This window comes from Falco rusticolus, chromosome 11 (genome assembly GCF_015220075.1).
Source record: "Falco rusticolus isolate bFalRus1 chromosome 11, bFalRus1.pri, whole genome shotgun sequence".
Taxonomy (NCBI): domain Eukaryota; kingdom Metazoa; phylum Chordata; class Aves; order Falconiformes; family Falconidae; genus Falco; species Falco rusticolus.
In genome coordinates, this window is record NC_051197.1 from 12,103,870 (window position 1) to 12,127,333 (window position 23,464).

The 23,464-nt window shown below is 53.6% G+C and overlaps 2 protein-coding genes across 10 annotated transcripts in view; both read right to left on the reverse strand.

The window, feature by feature from the left end:
- DMAP1 (DNA methyltransferase 1 associated protein 1) overlaps positions 1 to 12,629 on the reverse strand; it is a 33,940-nt gene extending 21,311 nt beyond the window's left edge. Inside the window, exons 1-7 of one of the 4 annotated variants that reach the window (XM_037403492.1) lie at positions 12,564 to 12,629; positions 12,070 to 12,228; positions 9,230 to 9,321; positions 8,432 to 8,627; positions 3,928 to 4,086; positions 2,630 to 2,797; positions 1,499 to 1,684 (exon numbers count right to left, since the gene is read on the reverse strand). In XM_037403492.1, the coding sequence (XP_037259389.1) occupies positions 1,499 to 1,684; positions 2,630 to 2,797; positions 3,928 to 4,086; positions 8,432 to 8,627; positions 9,230 to 9,321; positions 12,070 to 12,171 (903 nt within the window). In that variant the 5' untranslated portion in view covers positions 12,172 to 12,228; positions 12,564 to 12,629. Of the gene's footprint in view, positions 1 to 1,498; positions 1,685 to 2,629; positions 2,798 to 3,927; positions 4,087 to 8,431; positions 8,628 to 9,229; positions 9,322 to 9,433; positions 9,591 to 12,069; positions 12,544 to 12,563 lie in introns of those variants that run through there. The other 3 variants (XM_037403495.1, XM_037403494.1, XM_037403493.1) reach the window with 3 other exon arrangements.
- Positions 12,630 to 16,576: 3,947 nt separating this feature from the next.
- LOC119155573 (Krueppel-like factor 2) lies at positions 16,577 to 22,224 on the reverse strand. Of its 6 annotated transcripts, none has more exons than XR_005106760.1 (5): positions 21,919 to 22,216; positions 20,679 to 21,654; positions 19,659 to 19,830; positions 18,205 to 18,361; positions 16,577 to 17,010 (listed from the first exon to the last, which is right to left on the reverse strand). XR_005106760.1 is itself a non-coding variant. In XM_037404385.1 (4 exons), exons 1-4 carry the CDS (start codon positions 22,009 to 22,011, stop codon positions 16,941 to 16,943), a joined length of 1,311 nt encoding a protein of 436 aa, XP_037260282.1. In that variant the 5' UTR covers positions 22,012 to 22,224; the 3' UTR covers positions 16,577 to 16,940. The 6 variants fall into 6 exon arrangements, 3 of the variants coding, with proteins under 3 accessions (XP_037260282.1, XP_037260284.1, XP_037260283.1); XR_005106761.1 differs by having other exon boundaries at positions 17,496 to 18,361; XR_005106762.1 differs by lacking the exon at positions 16,577 to 17,010 and adding an exon at positions 17,017 to 17,608.
- Positions 22,225 to 23,464: the final 1,240 nt, after the last annotated feature.

Sequence of the window (23,464 nt, forward strand, 5' to 3'; positions counted from 1 at the left end):
TGTTGGTGAACAGCCTGACACAAGCAGTGAGGGTAAATCAGCATCGTTGGCTTAGCCGAGACAACTCTGACTGCACTCAGCGCATAAGCAATTAAATGGGTTCTTTTGCCTTGCGTGCCTGTACATGCTGTAAACGCTTCAACCTCAATTGACTCTTTGGTAAATGATTTTCCTTTGTTGAAATGATGCTGATGCAGCTCCCGATTCAAATTCTTAGTTAAAATGCATTTTTTTTCTTAACATTTCCCAGCTATAGTTGGTAATTGACTCCTAATGGACTCTGTCATGGTTGAAATGATGCTAGTGCAACAATAGAAACTGCTTCTCTGCCCACCCTGGCATGCCTATCCGCTATATGCCTGCAGACAGGCACCAGCCAACATTTAGGGCTGAATTCCCTCACCTTGGCATCCTCAGCACCTTTCCAGCTCCATTCTCCATCACCACCCTTTTTTCATTATCACCAAAAACTAGCTGCTTTCTTTAGAGGGATATATGCCAGCCATGGCTGAGCTTTACCAGACCAACCCTCAAGGGAATTTAATGCACAAGGTGCCCAGTGATATTATATTAATTACACAGAGGGGCTGGGGGGGGGGGGAACCAAAACAATGTTAAGGAAGTCGTGGCCATTAGGCACACTTCATCAAGCAATAACTGTCTAGCATTCACTGCTTCCCTCCCCTCCCTGCACAGACCCTTCTGGAGGACAATGATATCAGTGCACTCTGTTCACAAGGTGGAGGGACAGGAATTCCCAGGCACTCACTGGGAACATCTGAGATTTTTTAACAGCTGTTTCCTGCTGAAGGTATTGAATTTAGTTCAGTCCATGCTGTCCTCTTTCCATTAAGGGAAACTGAGGTAACATCAAATGTGAATTGAAACCTGTGTTCTGGGCTCCTAGACTTTAGCTCGGCTCAGGCAGAAGTAAGAAGCAAAAGCTTCCAGAACACAAGAGTCCCATGGCAAGGCTGCTCTGATCACAGATGAGGATCAGGAGACGGGCATGTACTGAGCTTGGGGAAATGCTGACGAGACCCAAGAGTGGGGAAGGAAAGGGAAACCTGGACTAGAAAAAGAAGGCAGGTGAAAGACAACAGGTTTGTGGGACAACCCTGCATAGCAGTACCAGAATACACTTGGGAGAAGCAGGGAGACAGATGCTTCTCCCTGCCATGAGGCATGAACGGCTGGCATCATTTCATCCTGTTTCTCAAAGGGGGAAAGGGAAACAGGATTAAACCAGCATTTTTCCAATGGAAGAGAGACAGCGAGCACACCAGAGGTCTCTGACAACGGCTGCCTTAGACCAGCCTGCCTTCCAAAAGTCATAGCCAGAAAAGCATCTGCCAGAAGGCAGCCAGCAGCTACTCCCCCTAGAAGAGCAGAGGGCCTGATTCCAGTAGGATTGCTGAAGGAAACATGTTATCCAGCCAGAGCATAAGCAGGGGAAGGAAAAAAAAAAAGAAAAAAGAAAAAAAATATAAATGTTTACAGGCTTCTCTGTCTCCTTCTTCTGTGGCAGCTTCTTCTTGGGAGCCTTGCGCTCGGCACGTCTCTGCTCAGTGGTGGTGTCAGCAGCTGTGATGAGCTTCTGCAGATCTTGGGTTCTCTTTTCTCTCTCTTTCTTCCTGGTTTCGATTTTGCGGAGCTCTTGGATGAGGTATTCTTCTTCTGCCACCTGCAGACCAGAGCAAGTAAAGCAAACAGAGCAGCAGAGGAGGCCTGGCAAGGCAAGGGGGCCACCTACCGATAAAAGCTCTGCTCCGGGCCAGCCTGGGAATGACCAAGTTCCCCTGCCCCAGGATCTTGGCTTTGCAGAGCACATCATGCTCCACAGCCTTACCCTGCATCCATGGCAATGCCAGCCTACAAACTGGCAGGTACTGTATCACAATATTTATGATGCACCCTTCAGTAGCACCCATAAATGATCAATCCCGCCTCCAGACAAAGAGACCAAAAGCAGACAGAAGGGTAAAAAAGCCCAAATGTACTGCAGTTGCAAATGCAGCTTTGTGAAAAGCTGACTCCCCTCCCCAGGCATAGTATGTAGAACCTAGAGCTATGCCTAGTAGCAGCACACCTGTCAATGCGGGAAGGACAAGCAGAGTCATTACATGTATGAACTTGTCATTAATGGGAACTACTAACAGAAAAGGATGCTCTTCCCCAGCCTTTGAGGGACACACAGTTCCTTAACCTTTAAACCCTGGGACGGTTACACAGCTTCAACAAAGAGAACTAAACATGCAGATTTAGTCTTTGATGTTTCTGGAAGGTTTTTACTCTGAAGGGAATAACTCTCTCCCTGTGGGACTCAGGGACTTCCAAGGACATTGACATGAGAATTTGTTTCTAATTCAGAGGACTAGTATACTAAGTGTCACAGACCATAACTCTGCTCACCTAACCTCTCTCATGTATAGTCAGATTTATCAGTTATTGTCCTTTTGTATCCTTTAAAATCACATGAACTCAAAAATAAAAGCAGTACTTAGGTGTTGCTCTTCTTGTTCAGTCTCTTTTTTCCCCTTTCCCACCTTCTGGTCTATTTCATCCACCTACTGATGCAACTTATCATAAATCTTTTGGAGCAGCAATGCTCTTGGGTTCCCCAAGTTACCTGCTCTGGTGTCCTATTGTACAGCCTTTCCAGTTGTTCCTTCCTTCGCCTCTCATGCCCAGCATCAAAGACTGGGATTTTCAGGTCTGTGCCTGGAGCTGCACGAATATTAGCCAGTTTGGCACAGATGTGATAATAGCGTTCCTTCAGATCCTCCACTGATCTTTTCTATGGAAGACATCAAAGCAGGACAACATTATGGAAGAACCAAGCAAAACTTTGTGCAGTAGCCAGGTAAGGACCACTGGCTGAAGGATGTCAAACAGGGTATAAGACACAGTGCCTGGGAGGAAGATCAGCAGGGAGCCCTGCCAGTCCCAGTGGAACCACAGGGAAGGAAGAGTTTCTCAGTGAACTGTGTGAATTAACTGTCATGAGTTCACAGCTACTGCTGTGAACATCCACCACAGGGTCCAATAATACAGCAGAGGGTTAGAGACAATACAGCAGTGAAGCACTCCCAGATAAAAGAATGCAAGGATAGTTCTCGACAGGAGAAAAACTACGAACAGGAAAATGCACAGGAGGCCTCCTATGACCTGCTCCAGACAATGGCCATTCCAGCCATAACCAGCTGCAACAATTCACTGCCCATAGGTACACAGACTCTGAGCTGTGTTCCCCTACCCCAAGCACCAAAGGTGTTTGAGCTGCCCAGATGGGCAGACTTGTTTTTCACTTTGGTACAGGCTCTTCACACAAGCATTTTAGAGGGCAACAAAAAGCTCCAGCGTTTAGAGCTATCCTGTAGGAGTCACATCATTCCACCATGTCACCAGGAGGCACAGAATCAGCAGTTACAGGAGATTTACGATCATGACACCAGGGCTGCATCTTCAGACCATTTATGGTCCCTGCTTTACAGCAGGGATGACAGAAACTTGCACCAGGTCAGACCACAAGTCAGGAGCAGCACCAGGGAAAAATTCCAATCCCCAGGGACCATTAGCTTCTCCCAGGGCCCAGCCTGGAACCCAGGACACCTATCCTGCTCAGCTAAACAAACTCCCCAGCTACCTTATCTTAAAGGAACAATGAGTTGTTCTCCTGGCAGGGCAAATCTTCTAACTTTCTAATAAAACACAACAGGGAATGAGCACAAGTCACAGTGGATTTAATTACAAACAAAGCAAGCAGCAATGCCCTGTGGTGGAAATTCAATATTCCTTGCTGCCAATAATTCATTATTTTCCCCTAATTAAGTTGATATAAAGGGTAATTTGGTCTTTGCAGCGCAGCAAGCCCTGCACGTGCCGTAGCAGCAAGTTGCTAGCAGCACCTTGGCCCCCGGGACTCACCTTGAACTGCTGGTGATCATAGCGATCATGAATCACCACAAAGCGCAGATCAAAACGCCGAGCCAGGTCAAAGAGGTGGTCTGTCTCAGCTTTGGTCCACGCATCATCATGGAGATACATCTGGTACTCCTGCTCCGAGTAGACAGGTACCTGCACTGTCTATTCAGAGAGAAGAAAAACATGGTAGCTCTCTTGCAGCACTGCCTTTCTCACTGCCAGCTGCTAAGGGCTGAGATAGTTGATTCAGAAACAGGAACAGCACATGGACAGGAAGGGGCTGCCAGGTCCCTAAGCAATGGGGTCCTGGTAGGAAACATGACGAGCAGGCAGAGGACTTGATAAGGAGCAATGCATGACCTCAGGGCCACAAACTTGACATTTCTGAGGAGCCCATCAGGAACTACGGCCTGAAAGGCTGAAACCTGAAATAGGTGACTGACACAGAGAGGTCAGCAACCCACATCCTGACTATAGGTTTCAGAATTATCAGGCTAACACAACAGTGAAACCAAGGTTCAGCCAGCCTCCCTACATTCCTCCCATACAGCAGCACCAATACCTTGACATAACCTGCTCTGACAGTCAACTCTTTACTTGGGTTGGGACACGCTCACTTGAATGGGAAGAATGTGAAAGGCAAGGAGCTTTTAGCACACCTTCTGCTGTGATACACAACCCACTTCTTTCATGTTTGGTGCAGACAGGGCCACGAAGATCTGAAAGGCTGGACACTGTACAACTGAGGGCCATAAACTTGGCAAACAACTTTGTTCCTCCCTTCCTCATTCACCCTTTTTCCAGCAGAGCCACAGGGCCAAACAACAGTCCAACTCTCAAGAGTGTCTCAGGTGCCTAAAAGGCTGAACCCACACCACTGTCCCAGCCTGGAACTGCTCTGCAAGGGCTCTATTCAGAACACAAGTGTCACATGAGTACTAAAGGAACAGTAAAAATACTTACTGTATTAGGGGAATGGTAAAGCAAAAGTACAAGCAAGCCTGTGCTTTCCTCCCTTACCCTCTCCCACCAGTCCTCCAGTGTAACTTTGCTCAGCCTGAGCCTCCACAAGAAAACATCATGTGCATGCAAGCAGCGCACATGCTTCAACACCTCTGTGTCCTCCTGAATCTTACACCAGAAAAAGTCACCTTCATGAACTCCATACATCTCAGAGGAGCATTTCTGAGCCTCCAAATCACAGCCTCTTTAGGTCTACTGCCTTCTTCCATTGCTTACACACAGGAACTTAAAAGGTGAAGCACACCTCTTGGGGATGTACTGCACTTCAACCTTCAAGTACCACTTCCAATGAGAGAAAAGCCAAACTAGACATCATAAGGATGTCCTGTGTACAGCATGAAAAAAAAAATATTTTCTATAGTAGCATACATACATGAAAAGAGCCAGCAGGGCTCTCTGCAGTGGATCTAAGGGAAGGTGGCAGACACCTGATCAGAGAAGAGAACAGAACAAGAGCAAAACCACTTCCAAAACACTTCTTCAGCCCCACTCATGGCTACTCAGGTGAGAACTGCTGAGAAGTGAGAAGGTAGGAACTCACCAGACAGAAATGCTGTGCCAGCTACAGGATGACTATAAGTTCAAATGCAAGGGTAGCCATGAAAATGCAAATACAACACCCAAAAAGGGATTTCCAGCAGAAACTGGCAGGGTTTCAGTTGCACAAGACCTTGGCAGGAATACCGACTACAACTCTACTGACCCCTGATCAGGAAAGACGAACTGAAATGGGAGCAAGTACTGAGAAGAGCAACAAGGATGAGTAATGGGGTGAGGAGCTTGCCTTCCCACAGAAGATTGGAAGAGAAAGGGGCCTAGCAAAGAAAGTCTGAAAGGGAATCTGACTGCAGGCTTCAAGTATGCTAGATGGAATGAAAGGAATACCCAAAGGAAGAAGAGAACAAGTGAAATAAGGACAAAGAAATTGGCTTTCTAAGAAATGCCAATTTAACATGGAAAATTTAACCTGGAAATGAGAAATGGAGCAGACAGTCTGGAACAGCTTCCCAAGGAAGCACAGGGGCAGGAAAATCCAAGTGCTTTTCAAAAGGAACTTGATCAGTTTATGAAAGGGATTGGATGCTGCAGGACCTGAAAGAGCCAAGAAGAGGATTCAATGGCCCAGAAAACCCCTCTCAGTCCTACATTTCACACTATAAACTCACACAATGATGGGCATTAAATTAGCTGAAACTGCTCAGGAAAGATCCTGGAGCCATGAGACAGTTCTGTCTGTGAAAACATCAGCACAATGCCTAGTAGTGGTGAAAAGACAAACTGAGCAGTAAAAATGATCAGGGAAATAAAGAGAAACACAGACAACGTACAAAGCTGCCATGCTTCCATAAGTGAAACACTCACTCCTAGTCCACTCATTTCAAAAGAAAGGATATTTGAGAACAAGGGTGAGACAGAGCACAGAAGGGCAGATACATGTCAAATTATGGAAAACACAGTACATAGCAAGGACAATTTACCACACTGCGTAATGCAAGATCTCAAGAGGCACCAAATGAAATCCCAAGGCAGCAGTTTAAAATTAACAGAAGAAAGCACCTTTACACACCATACAAAATTAACCTGAAGAACTCGTTATCATGGGATATTCACAGAGCAGCTTTCTGCCCTGAACATACGTAGCAAGAATTATTGAACACAAATTCCAAGTTAAGAAATCCTTAAGCCAAAGACCATCAGAAGCTAGGAGAAAAAAGCTTTGTATTTGCCCCATTCTCATGCTCCTTCTCTAAGCCTTTACTAATGGTAGCCAGAAACAGAGTATCAGGCTCAGAGAGGCCTTTGCTCTGACACCAGTGAAAGTTGCTTTTAGATTCCTATTTCACACCCTGGTGCAAGGCTCAGTGTACACTGTGAAACCTAAGTTTACGTTTTGGATCTTACCATGAAGAGGAGGCATTTGGTTTGGAGGTTGGAAGCACAGAGAAAACACTAAGCAACTGAGCAGTGACACAGGAGCCAGGTTAAAGAGCTTGAGTGACCAATAGAACAGACCACACAGGAAAATGGGCTTATGCCAAGGGAGCGAGAGATTCGGGCAGAGGTATTAAGTACATGAAAAGGAACCCACAGGAGAGTCTGGAAAAGTAAATAAAATTCTTCTGACATAGCAAGTATCTGCAAAACTCCTCATCAGCGCCTTCTGCCCTCTTAACCACAGATCCACAAAGGTAACTTGCTCCTAATATTATGTAATTGCACATGTGCAGATGGCAGAGGTCAGTGCCGCTAATCTAAAGGCTGCAGACTTGCTGAAGGCTCTTCTGTCTGTCAATTCACAGTACATGATAAAGTTAAGGAAACAAGAATCGTATAATTACAGCACCCATGTGTGGTCCCCCTGATAAACTCAGTTGAACTCAGCTGAAAACAGTTAACAGCAGTAGTGTCTTAGAAACAATTACATTCACAAAGTTTCACTCAGACAGCTAGTTAGGTGCTCTGAGTCATGCTTCAGACTTCCACCCTAGACATCAGAGAAGAGATACCACAGGAGACTCTTACCAATGTCCCAGCAAGAGGAAAAGCATCAGTCTGAGCTTCAGTGTTCTAACACATAAGGTCAACCAACCACTTAACTCTGCAGGAAGCTAGGCTTTGTTAGAGCTGATGCTCTGTGGGTGACAAACTTAAAGTGTTGTATACAGTTATACGCAAGCAGAGCTTTTGTGGAATCATATTAGCACACACTTTTTTTTTCCCCCCCTTCAGATCTGCAGCATGAAGGGGGTTAAATTACATTATGGAGGCACCCTAACTCTGCTCATTCCTAACTTTAGAGGTCCTGACTTTGAAGTCTAAATCTTGATGTAGTTTTCTTTGTGCATACACATGAAAGCCCCAGCCACTCAAAGCAGATACATCTGGGACGAAAGACAGCGGGAGATTACAACAACACATTGTGACTATTTAATGTAAGACGCAAAGAACAGGGTACTGCACCACACTGATACCACAGGAGCAATTTCAGAGGGAACGCAACGTAATTCAGCATCTGTGCTGGAATCTGGCCAAGAGGCTGCAAGCCAGCTTTTTGGCCATGAAGCTCAAGCATTTTTTTTCATACTGGGCAAAATAACAAGACTTATAACTTTAATGTCTCACTCAGAATAGAATATCTTTTACTACCCAGAGCCTGTAATCAGGGGGAGGATGCTGGTTAGGAACAGAATTAAGCGGCAGAGTGTGTCCTTACCAAATCAATGACCACACACCTGAAACACAGGGGGCCTCCAGCAAGCTCTGACAACATACCGAGCCCACTTAGCTTGAACTATTTGGAGACCTCATAGTCTGTGGCCACATAGATGCAGGCCATGCTGCAATTTAAAATGCAATTGCCAAATCTAACTCAACCTTCATTTGTTGAAAGAACCAGCTTCCTGTCTGGACATTCAAGAAGCTGACCAAAGGGTATTTTCCAGCTGCTATTTATATGCTTTAGTTTGCAAGTGCTCCCACATACTTTATTGAACCTGGCAAAAGGGTAGTCCTTCCCTTCCTCTGCTGCTCTCCTCCAGTGGTAGAACATTGCTCCATCTTTTCTCGCTGGGTTGGTGAAAGGCATCCATTTCCAAGGCCGGACTTTCTTGGACCCCAATTTTGCTTTGACTGTTCGATAACCCTGAGTTGTGTCACTTGGCAGCAGTGGAGGTGCATCCCTGTGGTGGAGACAAGTACTGACTGACAAGAAGCAAGAAGCAGCCCAGGACAAACCCAAAGAGATTTCAGACTCAGAGTGAGATCTGCCACAACAACATTCACAGTGGGAACACCCAGGTCTAAACTTTATTCCAGGTTTTGCACTTCCCAGACTCCAATGCTTCCCACATCAGAGGACAGAATCCATAGCACAGGTGAGTGTGAACAGAACCATCTGGAAAGCAAACTGTGCAAGAGCCCTCTGAAGCAAGGGCACAATCCACAAGCTAAATACAGGGTGCAGCAGAATTCTTTTTGCAGAAATAAAATCACATACTGTTCCAGTTGCAAACAGAATTAGATACAGAAGGGTAAGAACACTGCCTTCTCTGCCCTAGCCTTGTGCCTGTACCTAATTCATCTCCTACACAGAGCAAACCCCTCAAATTTAGAAGACAGACACTGTCTATGACTGTCTAAGAATGAAGGATACAAGCATGGGCCAAGCACAGAGGGGAATCAGTCTGGGAAGTGAGACTGCCCATGATTCCAAAAGGATGCTGCCCTGCCACCAAAAGCCCAGCCTACCCCACAACCTGCACAGATGACCACAAGCTCTTACTTTTTGTCAGAGTAGAGGAGCGCATAAACTTCTCTGTGCATTCCTTCTGGCCTCTTAAATGTCAATGTCTCCGAAGATTTCTTGGATTTTTTCTGAAACAAAAGAATTGCATTTTAGATTCAGAATCAGCAATCGCCAAGGGAACACTAAACTACATAATCTGCCCCTCTGTGATGGTTTTCACTTTTATCTGGTTTTAGACACCTTGAATTTCTCCAGGAAAGTGCCTGTTCCTCGTGGAAGACACTGAGAGCAAAACATGCCCATTTTCAGTGACAGCACTCACCAGTACTCAGACACTTGTTGCTGATAACACTCAACTAAATTCCAAGTTGAACATCTGGCTGTAGTTTTCAGGGGTTGGTGACTAAGCCTTTTCTTACTAAGTAAGCACTGTCCTCACATAAGGGTATTAATGCATTTTAATTGAGTGAGTCTCTGCCTTTTAGAGAAGATAAGAAATGTCTTCTCACTCTCTTTTAGCTTTTGTCACTTTGTTCTGCAGCAACTTCAGGTTTTCCCAGTTGTGATCAAGCCCTTGCAGTAGCCCCATGACAAAACTACCAGTATCACCTACGAAAGTAAACTCCTATTCCTGTTTCCACTCTCCCATTTATACAGCAAAGAATATTTTTTGTTAGTTTTTTTGTTATATAGTTTCTTCAGACGAGGAATTCAGTGTCAACTACTGGATCTGATGACTAAAACCTTGCCAGAACTGATGGTTTCTAAGACATAGGCCACCTCATGTCACATACGCAAGTTTATAAAGCAATCAGCTTTGGATTCAGGTAGATACAGTAACAGCCACATTAACAAGGCATACTTTATTTAAGTAGGCCAAGTTTACCAAGTAGTCCAGAGTGTTTGATCTAACTGTACCATCTTTATAACTACTAGCCATGTCATTACTTCTAAGTACTTGTTTACCATACTGCTACCAACTTTTAAATCAGAGTATTCTGCAGTAGTAAAACTAACGCTGTACCATAAATTGTATTAAATCCATACAGTCACCTTTATCAAACAAATTCAAAATCCCACTAAAAAAATAATCATCTGTCAGCTTGGACTGCAACTACTTTCCATAAAACTTCATGACAGACATTCATTATATTAGCACCTTTTCACACCTAATCAAACACCTTTCTCCTAGCATGTCGATCACTTCTCCCAGGAGCAACGTAAGGCCAGTTGAGGCAGTTACCCACAGGTCACCGCACACCCTGTTTGAACACATGCTTCTGGAATTCCCCCAAAGTTCCCAGATTTATTAAATGTTAATATCAGCAGGCCAGAGATCAGCTCAGCCAGCTCTTTTAGGAGTTGAGAACAAATTACTTGGTCCTGCTGATTTAAATGTTTTTATGCCTAGTAATTTTTATTTTAACATTCTCAGTCACTAATGGACTGGAAAGTACTTCACGGTTCTCTTGTGATTTAAAGACATCAATCTGTTTCTTTTCTAATTGAGAACAGATCTATTTCCTGAGCAAGTGCTGCACTGTTATTAGCAATTTTTCTCTCTCCATGCGATAATGGCTTATACCTTTGGTTTGATTTAGGTTCTGTACTGTGTAGAAATTCAGAATGTTTCACTCATGGCCGCAAGTGGCCTCCTGCACCCCTCACCGAAACCTCTCACTGCACCTCCCCTTCTTCCATCTTTCCATTACAGCATACTTGAAGAGAAACCCATCTTACTCTCTGCTCCAAGAGACACAGACAGACACCTGTAGTCCTTCAGCTCTCTGATACCTAACAGACAAATGCATCTAAATCAAAGAACTCGCAACTCTGAATACTCACTGGCACATCATCGCAGGCCGAATCCAGCCAACAAGCGGCTCACCACACACACTATTCACCAATACAGCTGATAACTGACAATTTTAACATTTCAGCCTTTAAATTACTGAAATTCATCAGTTTTCCATTACATCAATTGTACTGTGCATCCCATCCCAAGCAAGGGGTTACGAAACCACTGTGCCTCTCTTCAGAGACACTTCAGTGGAGGCAACAATCAGGAAGCATTTACAGGGATTGCAGTGGTTGCGTATGTCTGGGGTGGCATTGGGGTGGGTTGGTGTATTTTTTCCAAAAAAATACACCAGCTTTAATTCAAATCACACCATCTCTGTACCAGAGAACTCTCTCCCCCAGCTCGTATCCAAGCACCTCCACATCCCGTAACTACTCATGAATTAACCTTCCCAATACCTTGCAAAGCATGGGACAGCCAAGACCTTGCCTGAATTTAAAATACAGAAAGCAACAATACATCATAGCATATTACCACACAGAACACAGCACATGACAGCATAGGTCCTTAAAAGAGCTTACTAACTTGCCTATATTCCAGTGGGCAACAACATACCCCAGTTCTCCCAAACCCCAGCCATACACGGGGACTGCTTCCACGGTTTGAAGACACCTACCACTCAATCAAGTCAGATTTTTTTTTTCTTCTAAAACAGGACTGTGTTCTATTATTTCCATTTGTTTGTGGGCTAGATGGTAAACATACTTCACATTCACTGCACAAAATGGGAATTCGAGAAACAGCTGAAAATGTCCCGGGGCCAGGACACCATTCACACAGCTCCAGTTTAAATACCACCTCAAATGCCACAGCGCAGTTAACTAAGAACACCAGCAACCCAGGAGTGGGGCCCTCCAGGCATTTCCACATACTCCTAGGAAGCCTGAAAATAAACGGACTACAGCAGGAACATGCTTTATTCCATCTTTTTTCCAATATCCACCCCAGACAGTACATGCAAAGTCAGTCAGTGGCTAGAAAACAAGCAGCAGCCCCTTAGGGCATCGCAGTTCACCTTATCCGAGTTGATGATATCCTTTTTGTTGATGGTGCCCGTGTTCTCCGACTCCACGCCACCCAGCTCCAGGATGTCCCGCACGTCTGCGCCCGTCGCCATCTCTCCGCCTGCCCGCCGGCCTGCCCTGCTGTCCCGTCCTGCCCGCCGCCTCCAGCTCTGGGCGGTGAGGGAAACCAGGGGGCCGGGGTTAACGTGCACCTCCCACCCGGCCTGTCCCACACACACACGCAGAGGTATATCTACGTATATACACACATACACACACACACGTATATCTACACACACACTCCCTCTTCAGCCGCTTCCCCATCCCCCGCCCCAGGCCCAACAACGGGCCTGGTACCCGGCAGGTCCCGGGGGCCACGCAGGCCGAGCCCGCGGCCCGGAGCCCAGCGGCGGGGTCCCGGGGAGCCCGCGGGAGGCCGGGCGGGACAAGGTGCCACCACAGAGACGCAGCAGCCCCAAGCCAAGCCGGTCCCGCGCTCACCCACCGGCGCCGGCTCCGCGGCCAGCGAGACGGTGCGCCCAACACAGCGAGCCGGGCAGCGCCGCTTCCGCTCCCGCCAAGAGGCGCCCGGAAGCGCCCGGAGCCATTTGGGGAACGCACCGCGGAGGTGGGCGCCGCCACTGCGGGTTCGCGCCCCGCGCCCGGCAGGTTGCGGCCAGCCGGGGCCCGGTGCTGCCTCCCTCACGGCCCGGCGGCAGCGCCCGGGCCCGCCTGGGGCCGCCGTACCTCCTTCCCCGCTCAGGGCGGGGAGCCCGCTGCGGGCGGAACTCGCTCCGGCGCCAGGAGGTGGCAGCACAGCCGTGCCGGGCCCTGCCGGTGCCTCCGGGGCCGCCCTCCACCTCGGCCCGGGCCGCGGCCGTGGGTCGCCCCGTGTGCGGGAGCGGGGGATGCAGGGCGCGCGGAGGCTCCCACCCGCGCCCCCCAGTTGCCCGAGGTGACGAGGCTGAGGTACCCGTTCCCCTGGCCTTGGGGACGGATTGCTGGGCTCTGCCCGGCCGGGGCAGCTCTGCCCACCCCGCAAGGTGGCAGCTGGCAGGCCGCACAGGCCCTGCTCTCCCAGGGGCTCTCCGTGCCCCACACAGCTTATAAGGAGTTTTCCCATCTCCTTGCAGGGTCCTAAGGTACTGGCTGGTGGCTGCGGCCCTCTCCCGCTCTCCCTGCCAGCTGTGGTGGCCCTGCCAGTGGCAAGCCAGGTGACAGCCTGCCAGGTGGGTGCTGCACCGCGGGGCACATTCAGGCTGCCTGTCCCGGTAGCACAGGAGAGAGGGTGGGTGTCCCTGAGGGGCTCTCCTGTGCAGCAGCCCAAGATAAGCACAACCCTGCTGCGCCAGGGTGACTCCTGCACACAGCCCCTCAATGCCAGCCAGGTGGTGCTGGAGTTGCCACTGTTCCCATCCTGTTGGCAATCCTTTCCCATGGGGACTGGCACACCACTGCTGCACCAGGGCCCAGCCAGGACCAGTATGCCCCAACAGGAACTGGTGACATCCCCCTGAGTGTCATCTGTTGTCCCCAGGAATCATTTAAGCCCTTATCTGTTCCCTCCCACACTGCCAGGGCTGGCTTTTAGCATCTTGGCCCTTCCTCCCACCAGGACAGAACTGATCCCAAAGTTTCTCCCATCCCATGCATTTGCTCTCAGCAATGCCATGTCCACTCAAGCCCTCCCTCCATTAGGACATGCAGCCATTCCTAAACACTTCTAGCACCTTTCCTTGCTCTCTTGCCAAGGCTGGCCTGGAAGTGGGGTCCACTCTCCCACAACGCAGGTCTGCAGAGGGAGACAGGGCTTTCCCAGTGCTGCTTCACCCCTGCCCTGCCTGCCTGGCACTGCTGCTCCAGGGAGAGCTTTATAAAACCAGAGAAAGAGGACCTATCTGTTTGCCTCTCACTGGCAGGTTGTTCACAGCCCATTCATGTTGTTAAATGGCACTTAAGAGAAAATGCAGCCAGTCCCAAAATGAAGTGCAGAGACTGATGGCTGCTCAGTGTCTTGAGTTCTGATTATATCTCCCGCTTTTAGACCTGACCTGCTCAAGCCCAACTTCCAGCCCTGCCCCAGCAGGACTCAGACCAAGCTCTACCCCAGTGCAGGGCAATGAAGTCACTCCTCTTTAACAAAATTGGCAGCACATTTTGAGCTCCTCTCCCGAGGGTAGCAGCTTTTTAACCTCATGAAAGTTGGAGTCTGTGGGCAGCTGGGTTGTGTTATCCACAGCCTGCCTGCCCCCGCACCTTTGTGAGCACGGGTGTCCCTTCAGGGCTGTGTCCCACTAGGAGCTGTATGGGCCTGCAAGCAAAACACATCAGCTGGGTGCTTCTGCTAACTTGATCAGTAGTGCAGCAATTAGCACTGCCTTCAAAGGGTCCCAGAGATGTTTCTGGGCAGCAGCAGCTGCATTCCAGAGCTTGCAGTGTCACAAAGCAAAGGGTCACAGCTGGAGACCTCGGTCAGCCTGCACACACCTGGTCCATCCTTGAAAGTCCTGCACAGGGACGCATGCCTGGATCTGTCACCTCCCCAGAGCACCAGGGTCCTGCCTTGCTATGGCACAGGAAGAGCCCAGGGAATGCAGCAAGTTGGGGAAAGCCAGCAATGCTGGGAACACCAGTGCTTCTGTGCCCTAGGGCTTTGGTAGTGGGGGACAGCAACAGCCAGCATCACTGTCCTGTAACTGCAACCCCATCATACACCTCCTGTCGTCCTGTGGGCACAGGGTACCAAGCCTGGGTGACTTCACTGCCTTCCAGCAGCTGGGGGAGGGATGTCCCCTGACATTGAGCCCTGGCAGGAAGGCAGCACTGGTCCCCTCCAGGCCAGCTGCCCACCCACCCTGGGGTCCAGGGGGAAGGATGCACCTCATGCCCTTTGCCAGTGCCCCGGCTGCCAGGCATGGCCAAAGGTGGCCCCAGGCCAGAGGTGTGCATGCCTCCAGCCCAGGGCTCAAGGTATGCGTGTCTCCCTGCCTGGCACCAACAGAGGAGGACAAGTGCAAACACTGTGGGCAGTGGGGCGGGAGGAGGTTATCTGGGGCCCAGCAGTGGAAAAACTCTTGGTGTGTGACTAAGGCACGATAGCACCAGGTGTGGGTCCAGACAGGGCAAGCAAGCTGGGGAGTTATCGCTTCCCCATGGGTTCAGGTGCCTGAAGCCAAATGTTTCCTAAGGGTGCGGTGACAGCCACAGCCCCGTTATCATGGCGCCTGGCCCACCCCAAGCGGCAGGGATGTGGGGGCAGTCTGCTGGACCTTTCCCTCGTGGCAGAGATGGGAAACTTCCCACTGCCCCACTGGAAGCAGGGACACCAGACCTGGCAGCATCCTTCAACAGGGACACCTTGGCCCTGGGGACCCAAGCTCCCACCTCACATTGTGGCAAGGGAAGGTCTGTGTCAGCCCCTCCAAGCACCCACAAACCATCCCTCCCACCCCAGAGCACCCAGGCTGTGTCCCACATCCAGCACCCTCATCCTCTCCCCAGTTCCATGCTGTCCCCATGGACTAAAGCAACCCCAGGGTTGGGGCCTTCTCGAGCCCCCCTTCTCCCCACAGCCCTACAACCCTGAGCCAGCTCTGTGGGACCTGTTGGCTGCAGCATGGGGGAACCGCACAAACTGTATCATCCCCAGGGGACAGAAACTCATCCAAGCTGCTCTATCACCCCCCCTCCAGCTATGAAACCCCCAGCATGCTGCTCCTGCTGGCAGGTGACTGCATGGTGCCAGGCCACGCTGCAGCCATGACTCACCTCCCTGCTGGGAGGTGTTTCTCCATGCCTCCTCACTCCTTCCCTTCCCCACTTGCCTCCCCACTGTGCCAGTTCAGCTGCACCCCAAAGCCACGGGGCTACATTTTAAGCTTTGCAGGGGGGGTCGGGGACCTCTGTGTCGCCCATCACCAAAGTTCCTGGGGGCCTTTTTCATAGGAGGTGTCCAAGGGGGGAAAGAAAAGCCAGGCTGGCAGGGAGAGATACAGCCCAGAGCAGGGTCTGTGTGGCCCCAGTGTGGGGATGGTAACATGGGCACTATGGCATTGCCCTGCCAGCCATCTTTCCCTCTGCACTGGGCCTGCAGCAGCCCAGCATGTGACCCAGGACACCATCACCTGCCCCAGGCTGTGCCAGCCACGAACTCAGGGGCTGTATGCAGGCAAATCAGCTCATCAGCCACCAGCCTGGCTTCTCCAGAGCACCCTCCTCTCCTCTCTGGCACAGCCACAGCACAGGACACACTGCTAGTGCCACGTCTCCTGCAAAGCAGGGTCCTGCCTGGTTGACTGGTGTGTTTTGGGTCCCCACATGTGTCTGCCAGGCCAGGACAAAGGACTTTCCAGCTGACCACGGGCACATGGACCGCAGGCAAGGATTGTGCCCCAGCCCTGCCTTCCTCAGTGCTGCTGAAGGTGTTTTCTTGCTGCCCTCATCACTTTGCAGGGCAGGTTTTGCCAGGGATAGGACTGGGCTCCCTCCTCCAGTACAGAGTGCATCTTGGCCCAGGCAATTGGAAGAGGGTGTTTTTTATTAACAGCAAATTAACCATAATTGCGTTTTCCACTACCGCTGCTCCTCCCCCAGGTGAGGTTCCCAGCCATGCCGGTCCATGCGACCGCCATGCCACATCATGTGCCCGAAGGAGTGCCTTGCCCGAGGCCTGGGGGAGCAAACCTGGAGCAGCTCTGCCCAGAGAACGACCCAACATGCCTTCCCCTGCTCTCGCCTCCGTGTAAGGTAGCGGCAGCAGAGCCGGACCTTGCTCCCGCCCTGGTGTAGCGATGATGAAAGGCGAGGAAGAACTGGTTTGTGCTCTGATCTCAGAGCTGAACCTCAAAACAGCCGTGGACTGTCACTCCAGCTCCCAGGATGCCTAGGGAAGACAGGACAGCAGAGCCAGCCTTTCCAGTGGGACGAGATGGTTGGAGAAATTCATGGTTCCCCTGGAAATAAAAATAATAATCATAATAAAAACACAAAGCCAGAGATTACTTATATGCATACAAACATGCAGGCACGCACTCTCCCCATCTGGCTTTGCCAGCCTGACTCATCGCTAATTCAAACAGCCCACACCTTTCCCTCTCCGTCCATGTGACGTTTTGAACAAGTCTCCAGGGAAGAGGCAGTTTTGCTCCAGCCACCCCACCAGCACTGGACCCTCGCCCTTGAGTACTGGGGGTCCCAGGAGCAAGACACCCCCAGTACCCCATCACAGGTCACTCGTGTCCCAGCATGGTCACCCCCCACGCAGGCAGCTCTCAGAAAGTGGGGCAAGCAAAGGGTGGAGGCAGCTGGGGAAAGGACAAGTGATTGAGCCTGATGGATCCGTGACACCTGTAGATGCAGTCCCATGCCCAGGCCTGCAGGCAGGACATAACATACCGAGCTGCTCCCACCCTGCCTGGAGACACCCATGCTTTCGTACCTGCTCCAGGCAGACCCCAAGGCTGGGTGCTGCCCCAAAATGCTAGCTACCCCTCAAGGGGACACCAGCCCCGCTTTGCCATTCCCGTCTTCTTCCAACTTGACTCTCCCCATCTGCAAGCAGGAAACGGGGAAGGAGTGGGATCAGCCCAGCCCACCTCAGCAGTACAGCTACATCCCATTTCCGCTTGTGGGACAAGGAGCCCCAGGGCATCCCCCAGCCCTGGCCAGCCGCAGGGGGGTTATGGCAGCAAGCACAGGAGGAGGAAGCCACCACCACCCTGAGCCAAGGCACCCCACAGCCCATACAGCACGTTCCCCGCCCTGCCAGCATGGTGTCAGGTCCAGACAAGCCCCTGCCTTCAGAGGGATGCGTGCATCACGGGTAATCAGCTGTGGGAGGGAGGGATGGAGCCAGACCTGCTTGCTGAGCTCGGGACCTGCCAGCACGCTTGTGCTGAGTCACCACCTATTAACGCAGGGAAACCTCAGCACCTGAACCCCACCAAGCTGCCAGGCCACCCCCAAGAACAACAGGGACAGCACACAGGACCAGGTGGCTGCCACCAGCCTCCTGGTTATGACCACAAGGCCAGTGCTGCAGAGCTCCCACTGCAGGGGACAGCGGGACAGGACTGCTCAGAATGAAGCTGGGACCAGTGAGGCTCCTGGTACGGTTTCAGCTGCCATTCCCCTCGGGGATGACTCACCGCAGGACCAGTCACGCCATCCCGGTGCTGCAATTGCCCCATCTGCAGATTAGGGAAACTGAGGCACAGGGAAGTGGGGTGACTCAAGAGCTGTTGCACAGGAGATGCTGCTCAGATGCCGAGGCTTGGGCGTTCCCCATCGATCCTCCGCAGCTAACTTAAGCAGAAATGAACATCGATGTAAATATTTACTGACAAGCAAGCCCAGCCTCACCCTCTCCTCTTAGAAGAAAGCTTTAAAGTAAACTCTCCTGGCTCTTTCATGTTTACATCTTGTTTATTTATTATACAGCAGATCACAATATTTCAACAGTTTGCATATAAAGAAAAGTAACATTTCAGGGTGCGAGAGACCTAACGTGCCCAAGCAGAGAAATGTTAATTAACAATATACACAGACGGGAACAGTGCACTTCCCAAAGCCGAGACTCATCTGTGTTCCCAGCTGGAAGAAAAAAAATATATTAAAAAAACCAGAAACATTATATATTACTGCTTTGTTTAATTTACAACTTGCTTTGCAGAAGCTGCACATAAAAAGACTCATTTTCTTTTGAGTTTTTTCCCCCTCTACAAAAGTTTCAAGTATAGCAGAGACCTGGGCATTCATAGCTGGACTCAGTCCTTTACACACTAAATTTCAAAAAGCAGCATGGGAAAGGCAGCTGCAGCAGTACCTGGTGTCATCCTGAAGGGAAGAAGACAAATGAAAGCAGACAAGAGCCACTTTAGGCTCCTGAGCAGGAAACTGTGGGAACGGCCAGGATTGGACTGCCCAGTGGGGTCCCGAGCTGGAAACAGGAGCATCCCTGCTTCCTGTGCAAGGTGACACTGCACTGCCAACCCCCTGCCAACCTTTACAGCCACGAGCCACAGTCAGGTCCCACCCTTATCCCGTCCACTCTGGGCTATTGGGTCAGGAGGTTTGTTCTGATGGCCACAACCGAGAAGACTAGCAACCCACTTCCCAGAACTACAACCCGTGCACCCAGCGGGCATGGGTCTCTGGCCAAAACCTGGCCAGAGTCAGCCACCAGAGTCCCTGGAGCCAGGTGGGTGCCAGTATTTGAGGGGAAAAAATTAAGCTGATGCCAAATACAAGCCAGGGGCTCTGGGAACAGATCCTTGCCTGCACCAGCACCCCCCACTCACTGGGTACCTGGCTGGGGGGGGTGGTACCCTCCAGGCACAGGGAGCTGAGTGGTGATGCCTGGCAAGGGCTGGAGGCACTTCTTGCAGCTTTGCTCCCCATCTACACCCCAAAGCAGCCCTTCCCCACCACTCAGCTGGGCCCAGCTCTCACAGCAGGGGCAGGAGAAAAAAAACTAGTTATCAACTACAAGCGGAGAGGGCTGGGCGGCCGGGCTGCTCCCCAGTGCCGTTCCAGGCCCAACACTATTTACACCGTGAGCTGGCTCCGAGGACACCAAGCCCGGCCACAGCCCACCGCTCACATGTGCCGCTTCATGTGGAGGGCGAGGTGGTCAGAGCGGGAGAAAGCCCGCTCACAGAGGTGGCACTGGAAGGGTCGGTGCCCTGTGTGCTTGCGGTAGTGGCGGGTCAGCTCATCGGAGCGGGCAAATTTCCAGCCACAGCCTTCCCAGGTGCAGTGGTAGGGCTTCTCACCTGTGGAGGAGAGGGGGTGTCAGTGGGCTTGGAGGTCCCCATCCTCCCTATGCCTTTTGCCCCTGTGCTCCCCTGCCCAGCAGCCCCCTTTTTCAAGGGAGATCTCCAACCTCCCCACCCATCCTCAAGAGAAGGGAGTCCTGCTGGGTACTCACACTGCACACCTCTGCCTGCCCCACCTTTCCTTCATCCCCCATCTTCCTGCCCTTCCCCATATGCCCCGCATGGGGCCAGTCCTTTGGGCACCCCTGCCCCACTTCAAACAGTGGATGCTCCCCTGGCTCGCCCCTGCTGTGGGGCTGCACCATGTGCTCTGCTCCAGCTCTGCCAAGGGGGTCTCACCATACACCCCGAGTCTGTCTCCCTGCTCTGCTCACCCCCACGTGGGGGGATTCTCCATGTGCCCCCAGGCCCTGCCTCTCCAGGCACCCCTGGGCCCTCAGATCAGCAAGTGGGGGTGTCACAGGAGTGGTCTCACTGTGGTCCCCGTGTGCCCCTACCCAGCACAACCACGGGGTCTTTCAGAGATCTCCCAGGGGCATCCCCACTCGCACCCCGCCCCGCATGCAGGACCCTCCTTCGTGCAGCCCCGTGCCGGCTGCGGGGTCTCCCCAAGTGCCCCCACCCAGCCCCACCACGGGGACCCTCCGCGCGCCCCGGGACTGACCACGGCGGGTCTTCACCGTGCGCCCCCGGTGCCACCTCCCCCAACGGCCCTCCACAGCCCCGGGAACGGCGCCGGAGCGGGTCCTGGCTCTCGCCGTACACCCGGACCCCCCCACCTGGGACCCTTCGCGCGTTTCTCCCCCCCACGCGCGCGCGCCGCCCTCCCCCCCAGGCGCCCTTACCCGTGTGAGTCCGCATGTGCGCCTTGAGGTGGGAGCTCTTGGTGTAGGTCTTGCCGCAGCCCGGGTATTCACAGTTGTGCGTGGCCGTCCGCTTGCGCGCCCACGAGCGGCGGCCGCGCTTGGGCTTGCAGTCCTCGGGGGGGGGCCCGGCCGGGAAGTACTCGAGCACCGGGGAGTTGGGCGGCGTGACCAGCAGCCCGGGCAGCCCCGCCGGGCCCGGGCCCGGCCCCTTCAGGGGCTCCCTGAAAACACTGAAGTGTCCATGAAACTGCGGCGGCGGCGGCTGGGGGGCGAAGTGGGGCGCGTAGCGGTGCGGGGCCACGGCGTAGTGGGGCGGCAGGTCGGCCAGGAGGTGGGGGTCGGCGCCGGGCAGCGGCTCCTCGGGGGGCCCCAGGCGGCCGTGGGCGAAGCCCGGGTAGGGCAGCGGCGGCCCCGGCACTGGCCCCGGCCCGGGACCCGGCGCTACGCGCGGCTTGTGCTCGCCGCCGGCCGGCCCCAGGTACTCGGCGGCAGGCAGCCCCAGCATGCAGGCGCGCTCCTCCGGCTGCTCCTTCTTGATGCGGGGCCCGAAGGGCTGCGCAGGGTCCAGAGGCAGCGGGCGGGCCAGGGCCGGGTGCAGGGGCGGGTGGTGATGGGGGGGGTGTTGGGGGGGGCCGCCGGGCACCCGCAGCTCCGTGTACTCCCTCCGTTGCAGGTCGCAGTGGCCGGGCAGGTCCGGGGTGAGCAGCTCGGCCACGTAGCTGTGGCCCTGGCCCTCGGGGTAAGAAGCCGGGAACTTGCCCGATGTCGGGTAGGAGCCGTCGCTGTCGTAGGTGGTGCCGCAGCTCTCGGGGGTCTCGGGCAGGGGGTAGTTGGGGCCAGGCGGCCCCTGCCCGCCGCTGCTGGTGTGCGCCAGGATGAAGTCCAAGTCCACGAACTTGCCCAAGTCGTCGTCCTCCCGCTTGACGGCGGCGGCGCCGTCCTGCTGCAGCATCCTCTGCTGAGGAGAGGGGCGTCAGGACCGGCAGGGCCGACGGCGGCGCCCGCCACCCGGCCCCCACGGCCCGCACCTCCCGCCCGGGGCGGCAGCTCCCCCCAACCCGTCCGACGGGTCGGCACCGCTGCGGCTGCACCGCCGCCAGGGCGCCCTCCGACGGCGGGAGGGGGCCCACCCCCCCAGCCGGGCCGAGCCCCAGCCGGGCCGAGCCCCAGCCCGGGACGTTCTGCCCCGTATCCCCCCACCCCGCCGCCCGATCCTTACGTGGAGCATGTCGGCGGGCCGCTCCTCCAGCGGCAGCAGGTTAGCAAAAGTAGAGATGGAAGGCAGGGTGCTCTCGTCCACGGCCGCCGCCATGGCGGGCCGGGGAACCGCGGCGGGCTGGGGGAGCGCGGTGCGCGGAGCCCGGCACCGCTCCGCTCCCCGCGGCGGCGGCAGCGCTACTCTGCGCCGCCCCGCGCCCCTAAGCTGTTAACAGCATGGCTGCGCCCCTATTGGCCCGACTAGCCTTGATATTCGCCGCCGCCGCGCCCTATTGGTTCCCGTGGGGTAGGCCACGCCCACTCTCGTGGCGCTGCCCGGGCGGGCTGGTGGCGGCTGCCCCTGCCCGACGCCGCGGCCCCGGCCCCTGCCCGCGCGGTGGGGTCCCCGCGGTGGCGGGGTCCGTCGCGAAGCTCGGGGTCCCTCCTGCCCGCGGAGCAGCGGTGCCTTGCTGGCTTGCCCCGCGCAGCGGGCGGGGAGGGGGGCTGGCGATCGCAGAGCTGGGGGTCCCCCCACACCGTGCCCCGAGTGGGCGGTGGGAATGTGCCGGCGGGGGTGCGGTCGGCGAGCCGAGCCCGGCGGTCGCCGTCGGGGGCGACCAGCGCGTCAACGAGCAAAGGTGGTGTGGCTGAGCTTCATGCAACAGCGCCCGTGAGGCTGCGTCCTCGGTGCCGTCGGCGAGGCAATCAGTAGCCCAGAGCGTACCGGCTCCCATCTGGCCATGCACAGGGTGCGTGTGTGAGCCGAGATAACCGTCTGGTATACCCTGCCGGGGGGCTGGCAGCCTGCCTGCAGCGCCTCATCTTGCCCCACAGCCCCTGCCAGACGTTTGCCTGGCGATCAGCGCCCTGGCTCAGCCTCCCACCGTCTGGCCGTGGGGGTACGGGCTGGCTGTCCGACCTTGTGCACCCCATGGAGCCCCTGGGATGGTGCCGTCAGCCCCAGGACTTCCCACGGCGGGGGCTGCAAGGGGATCAGGCTGTCCCACCTCACAGAAGACACTCAGGTGCCCCAGTCCACGCTGGCAAGCTGGGACATAGCATGGAGACCCAGGGTGCTGCGCAGACCTCCCCAGGGGCTCTCTACTGCCCTGTCCGGCTCACAGTGAGACCTTCTCTGTTTGGCCCCTGTCCAACCAGTACCAGGAATGGCCCTGCTACTCCTGCATTTGTCAAGAAGCAATGGCTCTTATCTCCTGGAGCCTGTCTCCCTGCTTTCTGGGGCTTTCCATGTGCAGATACCTTTCTAAGAACTGGGGCTGCTGCCTGCACTATTCAGAAGCGAAGAGTCAATTTGAAAAAAAACAAATATAAACACCAAAGGTGAGGTGCTCGCATACACACACACACGCCGCTTCTGGATCCAAAGCTACTCTACCAGTTGCTTTCATCACCACACTTTAATTATAAGGGTGGAGCATTGCAATAAATTATTTCGGTAATCCAGTGGAACAACAACGATTCAGATCTTCCCCCTTTTACCAAGAATCCCTGCCCTGGTTTCCAGAGCACATGCTGGGTTGCTGCCTGGGCCCCGCGTGCCCAGCTGC

Excerpts from the sequence above, each read along its gene's own strand:
- LOC119155573 (XM_037404385.1), bottom strand. The coding sequence starts at position 22,011 with ATGGCGGCGGCCGTGGACGAGAGCACCCTGCCTTCCATCTCTACTTTT. Across the intron at positions 21,655-21,918 it reads GGCCCGCCGACATGCTCCAC|AGGATGCTGCAGCAGGACGG; the intron begins GTAAGGATCGGG and ends TCTCCTCAGCAG. Across the intron at positions 17,011-19,658 it reads CTCCACATGAAGCGGCACAT|GGGAACCATGAATTTCTCCA; the intron begins GTGAGCGGTGGG and ends TTTTATTTCCAG.